We start from the raw sequence: 16,807 nt of genomic DNA on the forward strand, positions 1-16,807 counted from the left end.
TTTATTTAGTGACATTTATTTACAATCATAGACTTAAAACATAACTTATTCTCAAGAGCCAAGAGGACAAAAACAAACCATCCCTTCCTCCTCACAGAACGGCTGCGACATAGTTAAAAATTTATTCCCAGACAGAAATGATAACAGAATAATAACAGGGTGGGATTTCTCCTACTTGAATCAAACCTTTATTTCGACAACTGACTGAAAAAGTTTGATTGATTATGATCAAATATTGATATCTGAAATATGCACAAGTCAAACATGTTAAATTGTCATGGTCACAGCTTTTGAGTTTCCATTTCAGTTTTAAGTTTAACTTGGGTTACAAAATTTCGTTTTTTGCTTTATATTTTAACAAAGAAAACAGTAGTTATTGGATATGTAAGTAAATATAAGTTGAATAAATTTACATTTAAATTATTCCTTTGTGATTAGATTAATTTATAACCAGACAAAGTAGAGCAGGACAGCAGAGTTGATACAAAGATGAAGCAACTGTTATGAGATTAGATTTCCATTGTATCACTAAAAGCAAATAAATTAATATTTATTCATTTTTGTTATTTATGCAGAATAATTAGCTCTCCAAACCTGGATCAGGCTAATGGAAATTCAGGGTTTCCCAAAAGAAATGCTGTGAATGCCTCCCTAATTGCTCGATGAATTTTTGGTAGTGGTTGCTTGTAACTTCAAGCAACTTGTTTATGGTATATGACAAAATTATTGCCTTGTTTCAAACAACAAAAATAGTTCATTAAAATTTTTGAAGTAATCACTTATCTGGGTTTTTTCTGACTTCCTGTTGTCACTAGCTTTACTACAAAAACACGAACAAGAGCAGATTTGGATTTAGCTTTGTACTTATCTTCTCCTTTTTTAACAGTGGTACAATCAACAATATGCTGTTGTCATTTTTCTTTTCAAAGTAATATTTTTTGTTTCGTTGAGTTGCTATACTCCTAACCCACCACTAGAGGTCTCTGCCTTACAGCACGTCTCCTTCAATGCTAATTATCAACTAAAGCAAGTTTATTCTAAAACAAATAATCTTTATTACAAAACTATAATGTAAAGTAAAAACAAGAAGTGCTTAGTAATCTTTGAATGAATTGCCAGCTGACTGCAAGTCAAAAATTAAAAAATTATAAAGAAAGGAGGACTCAAAGAAACAAGCATCCAGAAACTTTACTGACTTTGGAGCATCCATTGATTAAACTTAATTTAGTAAAAAGTTCTTTAGGACAAAGAGAGAAACTTGCTCTGCTCTTCTTGAGAAGCTTAGAGTAAAACACCTAAACAGAAAACAGAATATTCCACATTTAGTTTGTCGAGTAGATGAGAAAGATATTAAGATTCTTTTTCAGATTTTAATTTCAGTGAAGTGGACCAGCTACTTTCCCTTCAGTGAGTCCTGCAAAACACAATTTGAAGAAAATCAAGCTTTCAATAAAAGAAAATTAGATTTCATTATTAGATTATTCTAGAAACAGCAATGAAGATAATTTTCCACGTCAAGTTATTTTTTGGTTGGGAGATTAAATCCATTTTTGCATCAGATTTGGATTCCACATCACGTATCTTTCCAGTTTGTGGTTTATTGTTGTTATTTCTAAGGTTGATGATTAATTCTTAAGTCTCACCAGTGAGATCAGGCCGTCGTTGCTCCATTCATCACACGCACGTACGGCACAGTCATGCTCAATTGTAAAAAAGTTATAGAGATGATGATGAGATGGCATCGAATCTTTTATGGTCTAAATTGAGGCTTGAGATTGTATCAGTTTCAGGAAAAAAAAAGTTGTGTAACAATCAAGGTTACCTTCAGCGGATCTAGATGGGAATGTTTTCTCGTTAAAGCCAAGAAATCTTTCCTCATTATGTTGCAGCGAAAAGCTGAATTTATCTTTTGATAGAGACGTTCTTCAACATAAACACGTTTCTACTCAAACAGTCACTGTAGATTTTAAACCAATAGTATTTGGACTGCTGTTACTGGTAAAGGTCACTGCCAAATGGTTACACCACAAACTGTAAACCAATTGAGTACAATAAATGAATAATGGAGTTAATCTCTCTGTTGTGTGACATTATCGCCTTTATTTGTCGGCAAAAAACATTTCCATCACGTTGAAATGTAGCGTGAGGAGTTTGCTCTCTTTTTGAACGTCACTGATACGCGACAAACGTCACTATTCTGCGTCCTGCTCCACAAAAGCGGGAAGAAAAACGACAACCATAATGGACGATAATGAGGATTAAGTTGTTAAACTCCATTAACAACTTAATGTTGTTAAAATGCTGCCTCTGGTTGGACAACAACTTTAAAATGGTTAACTATGCTCCACCATTAGCATCCATGTTTACTGTCGCAAACACCGAGCTGCAGCTTTTTCTTATGTCATCTATATGTGTGATGTGAGTTCATACAGCTCAAAGGTGATGCATATTATCTTTATTTATGTATTGTATATATTTATTTGATACATATTTATTTTAAAATAAATATATGGGCCTCCGTGTCTGTCAGACAAACAAATCTCAATAAAATTGTTGCTGCTGTAGCCATTTGTGATCAAATATGGGAAAGTTTGAAGAAGTATACTTAAATTAGTTCATCCTTTGACTTAGGAGTCTTTTATACTGAATTGATTCATAAATTTTTGATAAGAGCTCAACAAACTGTGGAAAAAACAAAATCTAATCTATAGTAACAGATCAGGCTGGAGACTCTGGCAAATGGCAATGAGCAAAATCTTTATTTCAGTCGTTTGCAAACGGAGAACACACAGTAACCACAACACAACAGCTGTACCTACAATGAGTTCTGACTTGGAGCTGCAAGCTCTCACAATAGTATATAGAATTCTCTATATATTGTGAGAGCTTGTTGAACAGGTTTAATGCACAGTCAGTAGCCACAGGGTGGACAGGATGCATCTCTCCTTACTGAAAGGTCAGTTAATTGTTTAGTTGACAAACATCTTCTTGTTCAAAATATAGGAGTTTCCAAAAATTAGGATGCTAATGGAACAATTTTCCATAACAAAAACATTGTAAGACCTAGTACTTACTCTGAGCTTCTAACATTCAATGGAGAAATTTGTTAGACCTTAGGGCTTATTCCATCTTACTGTATTTACCTAAACTTTCTGTTGTTATCTGTTAACAAACACTGGCGCCTTATTTTAGTCACTGACAACCGACTGGAACTTTTCCAAGGAGAGGTCAAAAGGAAACCTATCTGATTCTTCAGAGACTCTTTGACCTGCACGTTATAACAGACTGAACAATATGTGTTAAATGACTAAAGAATTAAAATAAAATTCTTAAAAGAAATAATAGCACAATTTTTACTTCACACAAACAAAACAACAGTAATAATAAAAACCAAAATATTTGGCCCCATCTCTATCAAGAAGAAACATCAAACTTAAGAGCAAAACCCCAAAAACAGTCATTTTTATTTGTATTGCATATTTCAGCAACGACTCAGATCAAAGTGCTTAAAATCATAAAAACAATACAAAAGTCGCACTTGCAGAAAATAAATTATATATAGGAGAGATAAATCTTACATAACGATGCCATTGTAATCTATAATTATATAACATTTCTTGCTTTTAATTGGCTCCTGTCATCACAGCTTTAGTACAATAGCTTCTGTTTTTCTCTTCTTTTCTAACAGATGTAAGAAAAGACATGGATACGATGTTTGAGAAGCTCAAAGGTCCAGCTTTGGAGGATATTCCTTTTACTGTTTTATCACCACAATAGGTCAAAAGGCTCCCTTAAACCATAAAATCCCATAAAGCCTAATTATACACACCAGATTTAAAAGCTGACCTCAAGAAGATTCGGTTCGCCTCAGTCAGCAGCTGCTGCTTTAATCTGTGTAATCTGTCCAGTGCGCAGCCTGGTTGTTTAGATTTAATAGGCCATTTTGCCTCAGTTAAACTCAGACGCTGGTCATCCTTGATGTCATGTGTGCAGCACACACTTGTTATATGAACCCGTAATCTTTCTCTGAGTGATAAACATCCTCCCGTCTGCCTGTGCAGCGAGTTGTACCCGGACTCTGTCCCGACTGAAGATGTTGGAAATGCAGCAGATTAGTTGAGATAACGTTTACTTTGCACAGCAAATCTGGAGCAAGTCACACAAAAATCAGGCACCTAAAAAATTGTGGCGTCATTTCCACTCCTCATATGTAAAGACAAAAGTCGGAAATATATTGTTCAAAGCACAGAGACAGAGACCAAAATCACTTTCTGATTTATTCTGGTTCTTGTTAACGGTTCCAAACTTTAACACGTGTTGGGTTAAACGATGTCTGGGGTGTGTCCGTGCTAGTTTGACTAATTTACTCAAATGAATCAAACAGCTGTCATTGACCATGTGCACAAATTGGCAGCAAGTCTTTTACTTCAGTTTGGAACATTTTCTTTGGAGAATAGTTTTAATTTAGGAACATTAAGAAGGGTTTCAAGTATGAACCACAGTGTCATCTAATTTCCAATGGACTTCAATCCAAACTTTGAGAACACCACTGGAGCTTCTTGAATTATTTTCTTGTTGCACAGCACAAAAGCCTTTTTTCCTTGTGGTCATAACTTAATTGTTGGACATTCTCTATCAAGATTTTTTGGTGACCAGGACCTGAAGCTGAAAAGCAGCTTCAAACCTCCACCACCACTTTGTTTGGCTGTCAGTAAAGCCTTTTTCCCCCAATGTAACTGGACACACATCTTGTAAAAATTTACTTTTTGTCTCATCAATTCACAAAACATTTTCCCAGAGATTTGGAGGTCATTGATATTTTCTGGCAAATGTAACACGAGTCTTTTTGAGTTATTTTTGTCAGCAGTGGTTTTGTCCAATGCTCATTGCTTACTTGTGAGCCGAGCAAAGATTTAGCTGTTATTCTTTTCTTTTTTTTTTTAAATTGAATTGGCTGTATGGAATTGGTCAATATTCTTGAATTGCATTACTTTTTGAGCTCTTGTAGCCTACTTCATGTTGTCAGACCGGGTCTAATCAGGACTGGGTGTGGCTGGTGAAACTGAGCTTGGTTGCTTTCCAACCAACAGGACTAATCACAGTTAATCAATCACTTAGCAAGAGAGATAATTACTTCCTCACACAAGGCCAGGTTACTTTTTACATCTTTTCCCCTGATAAATAAATTTTACCGTTTGGAAACTTGGTTCACTGAGTCCATTCTTATCGCAGGGGTGAAAATTCCCGGCGCTTAAGGGAAGAAACACTTTTTCTCAGTCATGGCTAGTTATGAAGGAGACGCAAAAATAAAAGATGCTTTTTAGCATTTTGTAGATGACTATCTAAAAAAGCCAAAAGGGAACAAACTAGCATTCGCGTTGCTGCAGCTTACATATATTTCATGAGAGAACCAGATTTATTTAAATTGCAGTAAACTTTTGTTGGAGAAATTAAGTAATTGTCACAACATAGTTTATCTCACAATGGATATTTATTCTTTATTCAACAGTGTTGTGTTCATTTTTAAGCCATATTACATCAGCTAATACATTATTTCAGCTTTCATCACAAATGTTAAAGGAACTGCGATAATCGTTTTGTCAACAGGAGGAAAAGGAAATTCTTTGCTCCAAGCTGAAGGATTCAACTGGGTGTTTTCTGATAAGATGACCAGGACAGTCTGTCGCCTCTTATATCTGCTTATCACAAACATATCACTATCACTTTTCCATTTGGCTAATATAGACTGATGAGCGTGGAAACCTACATTTTAATCAGCAAAATACCCTGAATCATAAAGGGTATTTTTGACTCAACCAGGGTTAATGATTGAGTCGAAAAGGAACGAAACCGTCTTTCCTTTCTGGTTTTCAATGTGTACAAATTCACTGTTCCAGTGAAAAAGCCATGTGTCAATTCAGATCAGTTTATTCGTACAGCACCAGTGATTCTTCTGTTATTACAGAGAAAGAAAACGATATTCAAAAAGATACATCATTTTCCCATTAACAGATATGTTCATCATTCCGTCATAAAAATAATTAACTTATGTAAAAAAGAAAAGAAAAAAAAAGCTACAGAAACAATAATCGGCTTTGGTTAAAAACAGAAAATCCAAAGCAAACTCAGTGTCTTTGTCAACAGCCATTTAGCAAAGAAAAGTGCATCAAAATGTGTCACTGAAAAGTTAAGAGAAACATAAATTAAGCAGCAAAGACAAAACCCCCCAAAACAACAAAAGACACATTTCTATTCATTTAACATTTACTATTTTAAAAATGAGTTTACATTGTATTGGGTCACATTTGATGGAGTTCAGTAACATTTTATAAAAACTCTGAAAAAACATCTCCAAAGTCTGTTCTATGTTACTGGTAGTTTTAATGTGTTCACATTGTCATACAACCTTTTTATTTGGTATTTGGATTCAGGTTTTTATTCACTCCATACTGGGACTTCCCTGTGTATGATCTCCAAGTTTTACATTTATAAAACCTCATTTCATTTGAAGCACATCAGTATGCAACTCTTTATATTTGATACAACATGTGCATCAAGGCTACGCTTTATTATTTCCTTGCAATCTGTAAAATCCTCCTATAAATAAGGGAGGTTTCTGCACCTCCATCATCAGTTTCAGTTTTATATTGGATTAAAAAAACTCTCTGTATTTTATCAGATTGCATGATGTGCTCAGTTTGCACAGTGACATTACAGTGTTCTGTGTGCATGTCTCTGCATGTGCAATCAGAGGTTATGATGCACTCAAGTCATAGGACAAGATATGCAGAGGATCCAGAGTACCCACAGTAAAGGATGCAAAGAGCTAAACTAACTCAGGGACGAAACTTTCTGGGGTTTACAATTTAGACAACTTTGAGGAAATATTCAAACATTCATTTAGATTTTTTTTTTTTTGTCTAAAGGCTTTACAATGTTTTCAGGGAAAAGATGAGCCATTAGGAAAGTCTTGTTTAATAGAAATAAAACTACTAAAAGCTTATCTTGTCCTCGTAAAGTGACAGCAGCAGCAGCAGAATCCAGCCGGTTAGGATGCCGGCGTTCTGCAAGAGAAACTTATGCCACGGCTTCTTGCTGCTGACGTGGACCAACGTCGGGAGCTGGGAGTAACAGAAAGGAAAGTCGGTTTTTAATGCGTTTGGGAGGATTTTTGTTTTTATTCAACGGTAATCAAATAGTAGCACTCACCATATCAGCCAGACCGATATAGAGAAAGAGCCCTGCAGCTATAGCACCTATCCACTGCTGGGTTGCAAGGTCAGTGGCTACAGACAGAGAGATATACAGGCCTATAAAAGAGGTGAGGGCGCTGCCCACGTTTAAAAGCAATGCCTTTTGGACAGACAAGCCGCAGTGGAGCAGGATGGCAAAATCCCCTGCAGAGATAACAGCAACACAGTGATGTTAAGTGTTTAGCTAAAAAAGCCCAGATAGGATAAACTCCCATGCTCAGAGTGACGAAGCTCACCGAGTTCATGAGGGAGTTCGTGGCAGAACACCGCCACTGATGTGGCCAGGCCGGACTTCCATGACATGGAGAAAGCCGCGCCTATCGCTAATCCGTCTGCAAAGTTGTGTATCCCATCACCAATGGTTATCATGTAAGGTAGCAGCTGCTTTTCTGTAAAACAAAAGATTATAGTTTGTGCAATAAAAATGGTGATTATCTCGATTTCATAAACTCACTTTTCTTTGCGGGGGATGTTTTACTCACCTCTTCTCCGCTTTTTCTGCTCTGAATCATACCTTTCTTCTTTGTCTTCATCATCAACCTGAAATGTTTGCACTACCTTTAATGTTCATTCAAACAATTCAAGCAGGTTGTCTTAAAAGTAAAACCACAGGATGGGGAATTTATTTCTACCTACTTTATCTAAAATAAACCATTTACTACAAGACAAGTAAGTGATGCATTTGTTTTCTTTTTCTTGTGAAGGTTAATTCAACTTCTATAACACCCATTTCAATCAGGCACTTGTCTTAAAATGTTTAAATGTCATTAATTTGAGTCGTTTACTCACCAGATCTGCCTTGGACACAGACTGAGATTTCTGTTTTTGTTTCTTTTCCTGTTGGTACATCTCTAAAACCCCAACATGATCGCAGTGGTGAGGGTTTGATTCGTTCTACAAGAGGGGCAAAACATTTTAGGATAGAGATAAATATAGATCCTATGGCAAACTACAGAAAGGCTAAACAGAAAGTAACTTGTTCCTATTATTTCTTATTTGATGCTTCTTAATAGTTGTGATGAGACCAGATGTTCATAATGACCAAGAAAAAGACACAAAAGTTTTTTTCCCCCACTTTCAGTGTTAAAATCATGCTAAAGTTTTTCTATATTTGATCAGTTAGGATTATTTCTATCTACTAATTGGCATAAAAAAGTGACACAAATTAAAATTAAAATATATTGTCTTTTAATTTTAGGAGTTTGTGTCCAACAGTCTGTAGAAATTGGTAGGTTAAACTGTATGACTTAAATGTTTCTATAGTATTAAAATCAGGGCTTTATTATGGTGTCTCCAAAATATTGGTTGTTTTATAAAGTTATTTTGTATTTAAAATATATGATTGGAGGAATTGTCCATTTATAAAACCAATTTCTGCTCCAACTTTTACATTCTGCTGCTGATTTAAGATGTTTCCTCCATTTTTAACCATAATGTTCCTTATGCTTGAAATCTTCATTCCATTTCTCCAAATCCCTCCACAGCCAATCAGACGCTCACAGCCTTAAAAGCTAAATGGTCTCAGTTTATTTTTGAATTTCTAAAAACATATCCCAATATTCTGGCTTTCAATTTATAGAAATAATGTTGAAAGTCTTAACTAGCCTACAAAATGTTTCGTCTGATTTAATGTGAATTAGTCATTTAAACCGACTTTTATGTCTGGAGCAGATCTGAAGACTTAAAAATAGATTTTTAATGACAATATGGAAATTATATTTTCAGGTTCAGTGTCTCCACTTACCCCCTTGTCATGATTGTGTTCATTTTCATTCGTGACCAGTGAGAAGATGGTTTCCATCAGGTAAAATACATAAACCCCTCCAACCACCGTCAGCATTTTGTACGTGTAGTCTGGGATTTCTGCGTGATCGCCGTTTGAATGCTGATGAGAGTCGCTACCGTCCTCTGTGTGAACATGAATACCAAGAACCTGAAAGCATAGCGAGAGGAAGGTCAAATCTAGACATGTTAAAGCTTTTTTAAATGTATTTATTGATAATGGAGAAGGCATAATTTATCCAACAGAACAAAAGTATTTCGTATAATTACTTTTTTCTTCACCCACCATTGGTACGAGGTGCAGCAGGGCGTCTCCAGTCAGAGCACCGACAGCCATGCTGATGCAGAACTGGACACACATCTGGAAAAGTTTGGTGCATGATGTACACAGCAGCATCACGATGCCAAGCATGGAAATGAGGGTTATGATCACATTGGCAATGGTTGCATAAAGGTATTCTGCAGGAAGAAGAGCAGGAGACAGAAGAGGTCAGGTTTGTGAATCAGTTAAAATAACAAATCCAAGCTTCATGAAGTGCAACCCAATCGAAGTGGCAGCCGTTGCGTCACGCTCACTCTCAGCGGGGGACGACTCCTCGGGCGTCACAGGTTCTGACACGTTGGTGCACGACCCACTCAGGATCTGCTGGACCAGAGCAGGACTGAGCTTTGCAACGCCAGATCGACCCATGCCAGAACTTTCCTCAGTAAGTTTGTAGATCTGGATCAGTTCGTCAGCTGTGAAACAGTGCTGAAAAAAACGAGAACAAAAGAAAATGATTTAAATGGCATATTTTAAAACATTATTTGCAATATGGTGCAGATTTTTTTCCCCAAACACAAAAGTTTATAATGCTTATTATGCAGTGTGTGCTTACAAATAGAAAAGTGAACGATTTGAATTTATTGGTTAAACAGCTGCATGATTAGAAGTGACATTAGTGGGAAAAGTGTTTTGTCCCCTTTTGAATTTCTTGTTTGTTTGGAATTTTGTCTGACATATTCCAAAGTATCAACAAACTTTTTTTAGTTTCCCAGTCACAGAATAAGTGATTTTGAACATTTATTTGTGAAGAAAGCCCCCCAAAAGATTCCTTTAACGGGGTAGAAGTGGATAGTTTCTTTTTTCACAGCAGATTATGTTGGACCAACTTAGGGCTGGACAATATTGATATTGATTGATATCAGTCAATATCAATAATCACCGATTAGTTTAGCGAGACCTTTCCTGTTTTATCCACAGTTTTCGCTCCACAACGCTTTTTATTTTTAAGCAGCAGCTATGAGGCAAAACACTGAACTGCTGCTGCGCCAGTTACTCAACAAGTCGTTGCTAGGTAACCACACGTTACTTAGCAGGCTGTTGCTAGGTAACCACACGTTACTTAGCAGGCTGTTGCTAGGTAACCTCACTTTACTTAGCAGGTTGTTGCTAGGTAACCACAGAGTCGGTTAGTAAATTCCATCCTTTCCTCTAAATCCCCCAGAATGCAGTGCGGTTCTAGATCGTAGTTCAGCGAAATTATCTAATAATCTATCAAGACGATTAACTATTGATATTGACCAAGTGTTTATAGCAATGTACAGCTGTGGAAAAAATAAGAGACCACTTGAAATGATCAGTTTCTCTGATTTTACTTTTTATAGGTTTCTGTTTGATGGACATTGTTCTTTTATGCTATGAAATATTTAAACAAATATTTAGCAATTATTTGCAGAAGAAGAGAAATAGTCAAAATAATGAAAAAGATGTAGCGCTTTCAGACCTCAAATGATGCAAAGAAAACAAGTTGATTTTCATTCAGAAACGACAATATTAATGTTTTAACTCAGGAAGAATCCAGAAATCAATATTTGGTGGATTAACCAGGAGGTTTTCATTGGGGTTCAGTGCAGTGGGCTCTTTATTTTTTCCAAAGACGTATATTGTTGTTGATTTAGGGTTTCGTCATGCATGTCGTACAGGAACTTACATGCTCCCAGTTGCTACTGCTTCTGCTGTGCTTCCTCCGATGATGATCAGTGTCTTCGCTATGGTCGTGGTCGTCCTCTGAACCAATATTCAGGTTCTTCATGAGAACCTCCAAATCTGCAGCACACAAAGCATAGCTGAGCACAGATATCTAGACGTGAACCATTTCTCCTTCGTTTCAGTCTGGACTGGACTGTCGGATTATTTACCATGAACGGTGAAATTTTCTGAACCAAGTCGAGTCATGATGTAATCCAGGAAGAAGTTCTCTTCAGGCAGGGACTGACCACTGAAGCAGTTACCAAGCAGGGCATAGTAGAGGACACGCCCCATCACTGCGCCTACTTCCTGTTTCTGGTCTGGAAACGACGGGTCCACCGCCGCCATGATGCTGCTGGCCGCGACACAGCTCTGAGGACAGAAAGGTAAGCATCCACAACAAATAAAAGGTTTGTCTCCAAGCTTCCTGTAAGTTTAGTTGATTAAAAAAAAAAAAATCACAACTCACTGATGGTTTAGAGACTTGTCCTCGTTTCAAATTTGAAGTTATTTAACAAGTTTGACGAAAGGAGGGAGAATGTAACTTAGTTCAGTTTAATTAAAGTTACTGCTCGGAAATCTGATCTTCTGGCTTCTGTTTTGCTTCACATTAAAGCAACTACTGCATTAAAAAAAGATAGCTGTTCAAGAAATGACTCAAGTAAAAAAAGTATTTGGTTAAAATGTCTACTGATCAAATTAATGGTTTAATATTTAAAAATTACAGACCAAAATATGAAGTGAAGTGGAAATTTTTGTATTTTAAAAGACTAAAATGACAAAAAAAAATTATCAAAACCAGACAAAAAAAAAATCCAAATCAATTTATTTCAATAAAAAACAAATATTATTAAACTTTAACAAAAACTGCAGGTGTTTGTCTTTGTCTTTTTAATTTTTGGTTAAAAAATGAGAACTAAGAGTAGAAATACTTCATAATAAAATTACTCAAGTAAAAATAAAAATTACAGCGTAGTAAAAATATATACACATATATTTTTTAATGTTATTCAAGTAAATGTAATTGAGTAAATGTAACTAGTTACTATCCAGGCTTGGGTGTGTTGAACAGCACTAACAGTTTAGCACTGCAGCAAAAACAAGCTAAAAAAAACAAGAAATAAATATGCTGTCTGTTAAAAAATATTAATTATCCGGGATGAGAAACAAAAAATATTAAACATTCTCATAATATTGTAAAATATAGAATGAAACTGTATGATTTGTATGATTGAAGCTGGAATGTGGTGGTTTTTACCAGGCCTGCGTCCAGGGAGGTTTCAGGAGAGCAGTGTGAAACTTTGACTTGTCAGCCGGTGCTATTAACTAATAAAACATTTATTCAATTACTTATTGATACCTTCAGCGTACAATAAAAGCTGAAAAATGTTAACTCCAGATAAAGACTGTTACGCAAGCTTATTAAACTTCTTACGGACTTATTTTGTTTATTCAGGGCAGCGGTTTCCAAACTTAGAATAATTAAACTTGAAACCATCTTCTCTTCAAGCTCATTAAACCGTAAGCAAAAATATGCAACAAGCCAAATTGTCTAATTTAAAGACTAATTTTGAACATAAACTTTTAGTATTTTAGCATCCAAGCATCGTAACTTAATGACTTTCTTGTATTTTTATGCACCAAAAGTCAAGAATCTAAGGGTTTTACCTTATTATTTGATGGCTCATAGTGGTTTTGCAGGTCCTGAATCACACTCTCAAGTCCAACAACACCGATGTGAGTGTGCGAGCGGTGGTCTGAGTGCGTGTGTTTGTGCAGGAAGCGGTCCGTTTCCTCTCCCCAGGTCCCCTGACCCACCGCCGTACAGACCGAGCCCGGCGAGGACAGGTACAGGACGCTGCCTGCAGCCAGAGCCGGGAACTGAGACACGCTGACTGTCACGTTTTCCTCAACGTTTCCGTTTTCTTCCGTCCCGTGGACAGAGTGATTCCCGATGAGTTGATGAACAGAACCTGCCAGGTCACACTGAGTATTCAAACAAAGAAAGAGACAAAAAAATAAACACCCACACAAATGAGATCGGTTCAACTTTGCAGGAATTAGTCTGTTTTTATAATTGCATTATTCTGGATTCTTGCAATTCTTTTCAAATACAAATCTTCAAGCTGTGGTTTCAAAATTTGGTTCATCCCGACATATTTTCCAAGTATACATTTTTTCTTTTTGCCTTTAATCATGATAACATTTCCTATATTTCTAAGATCACTACTAACTGGATCTATTCTGAGTAGAAACGAGCAAAATCCAAGCTTCAGGAACTGAATTTCACTCAGATCTGTGGAGATGTGAGAAGCAGCAAACGATGAGACGAGTAACATTCATCACAGGCTACAATGTAGACGACCTAATCCTTTAAACTGACAATAATGGTTACATATTTCATGTTGTAAGTTAGACTTGCATTTCGAGTCGTCATTGATCCACTATGAATTGTTTATTGCAACTAAAAGACATGAGGAAGGAAAGTGGGGGATGTTGAACGATGTAGGATCTGAACAGAAACGTTCAAGACAGAAAAATATTACTTTATTCTTCAGTTGTTATACAAAGTTATATTCTGCATAAATAATTATTGATTTTTGTCCCGTTGCAGTCACACCAGAGATATTTCACAGTTTCATGCTGCGCATTGATGCATTTTACAGCTGTCATTGAAGAAGTTCAAGGACTCTGTTCCTACTGATAAAGTATTTTATCGCAACCAGATATTATAGCAGTTTATCAAATTAAACCGGTGGAATAATCTAATATGAAGTAAGGAAAGCAATTCAGCCTCAATGACGAAACAAAAAGGTTTATTATTCTTCTGAGAACCTGACAAGTTCCTACAACTTGTTAGATTAAGAACTTTTTATAAGCAGAGAAAACATGAAATACAATTAAGCTTCATTCTTTGGTCTCAAAAACATCCAGATATAAGGATTTTTTAAAAATCTGAGTGGCTTTTAGTTTGTATGTTTTTATAAAATTTGGAAATAATTCAATATGGATTCAACACTCGAACAGATTAATGCCGTGCTCGACAGTTAACATACAGTTATTTTGGTTTTGAGAAACAAGTGCAGTCAAAATGTTTGCTCTAACAAAAGACGGTAAAAACTACAAATATTTAACTTTCAAGGTGAAAGCATTCCTGGGTGTAAATGTTAGACACAAGTCATATTGTTACACTTTGTAATCATTAAACAAAACTAAAGCAAAAATGTGAAACCAGAATGTAAACTTCACCAGCAGCAGCTTAGAATAATGTGCGAGTTTATCAGCACCTCCGATCTTTGCGGAGGGATTCTGACCTACAAGTTACGACATTACTGCTTAAGTTTATGGAGGCCAGGAACCCGTTTCCAGTTTAAGGTCTGGACTTTGACTGGAATATCACAACACCTCAATTCTTTTCTTTTTTTGATATGTTTTTCAAATATTTGCCAGGTCATTTCAGCCTTTCGGGCTGAGGTCATTTCAGGTAATAAAACAAGCCCAAGTCATGACCCCTCCACTGCCGTGCTCGACAGTTAGCATATAGAGTTATTTTGAGAAATAAGCGCAATTAAGATACAGTCAGTGTGATTGATATAGACACATCTGGGTACAGCTCCTTGTATTTAAAATAGGGCAAGTAAAATAATAGCATAGTTTTTAAATTGTTGTTGAATTAGTGCTGTAGCTTAACTAATTTCTGGTAAATTATGAATTTTATGGGAGATTAAATACATTTTCTGGACTTTTCTTATTCAGATCCAACTCTGCTGCCGCTTCTTTTGCCTTTTTGGAGAGAAGTTTGTTAATAAAAACCGATAAATTTTTTTTCTGACGTGAACTGTAACAAATTTAAATTTAACAATTGCTTAGATTACAATTAGCTTCGATGAGAAAACAACAAAACAATTCAGGACTGTGTCTTTTTGCCAAAAGAAACATTACACTTTAGTTTGCGTGCAAGATTTATGGATTTCATTACATTTATTGGAAAATGTTGCTCTGTGCATATCGCTTTCCCTTTTTTGATTTTACTTTATTTCTGCTACAATTTTACTGATGCAATGAATTCACCTGTTCACAAACTAAAGATGATCCATTTTTACTTTTGATAAAAACAGCTTTCATTAATCAATGCATTTATTTATAGCTGTGGTTCTCAAAGATGGGGTCGGGACCTTCTGGTGGTCACAAATCAACGATTGTGGGGTCATGAGATGCTCTTCAAAAACCAACCCAATAAAAATATCATTGTAAAGCATATTTATGATATAAGAAGAGATCAATAAAAATAATATATTTTCTGATCATTGTATTTTTAATGCCATGTCCATTTTAGCCACGGCTAATTCAGATTAGCCGTGGCTAAAATCAACATGATAAGAAAAAGAAAATTGCTTGAACACACCTGCTTTAAAATGTGTTAATTTTCTGGTTGCATTCAAAAAAGTTTTAAAGAATTATTAATAAAAATATATACTATTTTTTTTAAACAAGAAAGTTTTTGCATTTTAACTGATGTGAACAAAAGTGCATCTTTTCCACTTTAATTAGTTAATTTAATGAAAAAATATTTTTATCCTTTCAAATAAAAGGCAATTAATTGAGAACACATAATTAGTAAAACAAAAATATTATATTAATGTTATTTTGTTGCCAATTTATGCAGATATTGTATGCAAACACAGATAAACTACTTATACAAGCTATTTTACTATTATTATTATTATTATTGTATAATATTTTTTTAAAATGCTGCAAAGTTTAATATATTTTTTCTAGAAAAACTAAGAGACCCTGAAGGAAATGGAGCCGCTGCAGGGTAATAATAAACCAGCAACCAGGGTATCTGCAGGTTAAACATTTAAGATCGCTTTTATTCTCTTAATCAACATTAACAAGTAAAATTAAATTCTCTGCGTTATTTTTTTTCCATTCAAATAAATTCTAGTTTGAAGAAAATAAATAAAAATGTGTTTTTGCTCATTTTTTGAAATTGTCAGGATAATCTGGAATTAGGCTATTTAAAATATACACAGTAGAATTAATTAACTTCGCTTTAAATTATTTTTTAGTCATTTACTTATTATCGTTTACTTTGTTTTTAACTAAACCAACATATTATGACCAATATTTTTTTTTTTTTTTTGCATCTAATCAGAAAATCCTTTGTATTTAATGATCAGGTAACCAGGAGCTCTTGGACCTCGACCTTTCTGTCCCCGAGCAGCAGTTCGGCTCCCGGCTCCATCTACCTAAACCCGGCAGCCGGGTTCGGCCCAATAAAACTCACCTTTCCACACGGCACCTCGCCGCACTGCACACGCTTCTGCAGGGTATTAAAGAGGGAGCGCAGGGACTCCCCGCTCAGGAAGCGCTGGCCCGGAGACACGACGCCCACGACCGCGCTGTACGCGTCCTCCACAGCCGAAGCGGAACCGACCGAACCCGGGCAACAGGAGAGGCAGAGAAGCAGCAGGACGACGGACTTCATCTTGAAACTTTCTTCCGCTGGGAGGAAGAGTGTGAAGCTGCAGCAGCGGCGGCGCATTGAGCCGCGCGGAGCCGCAGCTCGCAGATATACTCCTGAAAAGCCGCCATGCTGTCGCCGTGTCCGCTCTCTGGGTTGTGATTGGCTGAGACGCGGCGCGCAGTTTAGCGCACCTGTTGCCTGCAACACCTACAGACCAGAGAGGGTCTTCAGCAACACGAGGTACCTCCTGCTGTTCGCTGGCTGCCTGGAATACAAATATTGAATTTAGTA

General features: G+C 36.2%; 1 protein-coding gene across 1 annotated transcript; it reads right to left on the reverse strand.

Moving 5' to 3' along the window:
• Nucleotides 1-5,912: 5,912 nt before the first annotated feature.
• Nucleotides 5,913-16,635, reverse strand: slc39a4 (solute carrier family 39 member 4). The gene is made up of 12 exons (XM_055054072.1): nt 16,337-16,635; nt 12,715-13,032; nt 11,217-11,418; nt 11,009-11,124; nt 9,612-9,786; nt 9,322-9,494; nt 8,998-9,186; nt 8,043-8,147; nt 7,736-7,793; nt 7,490-7,642; nt 7,210-7,397; nt 5,913-7,121 (listed from the first exon to the last, which is right to left on the reverse strand). The coding sequence occupies exons 1-12, from the start codon at nt 16,592-16,594 to the stop codon at nt 6,993-6,995; spliced, it is 2,064 nt and encodes a 687-aa protein (XP_054910047.1). The 5' UTR covers nt 16,595-16,635; the 3' UTR covers nt 5,913-6,992.
• Between the last annotated feature and the right edge of the window lie 172 nt (nt 16,636-16,807).

The sequence above is a fragment of the Poeciliopsis prolifica genome, unplaced genomic scaffold (assembly GCF_027474105.1).
Source record: "Poeciliopsis prolifica strain line A6 unplaced genomic scaffold, Auburn_PproV2 SCAFFOLD038, whole genome shotgun sequence".
Classification (NCBI taxonomy): domain Eukaryota; kingdom Metazoa; phylum Chordata; class Actinopteri; order Cyprinodontiformes; family Poeciliidae; genus Poeciliopsis; species Poeciliopsis prolifica.

Bases quoted from the DNA above. Each gene is read 5' to 3' on its own strand.
- slc39a4 (XM_055054072.1), bottom strand. From the start codon at position 16,594: ATGCGCCGCCGCTGCTGCAGCTTCACACTCTTCCTCCCAGCGGAAGAA. The intron at 11,419-12,714 runs GTAAAACCCTTA...TTCTGTCCTCAG, and splicing joins ATGAGCCATCAAATAATAAG to AGCTGTGTCGCGGCCAGCAG. The intron at 7,794-8,042 runs GTGAGTAAACGA...CAAACATTTCAG, and splicing joins CTGTGTCCAAGGCAGATCTG to GTTGATGATGAAGACAAAGA.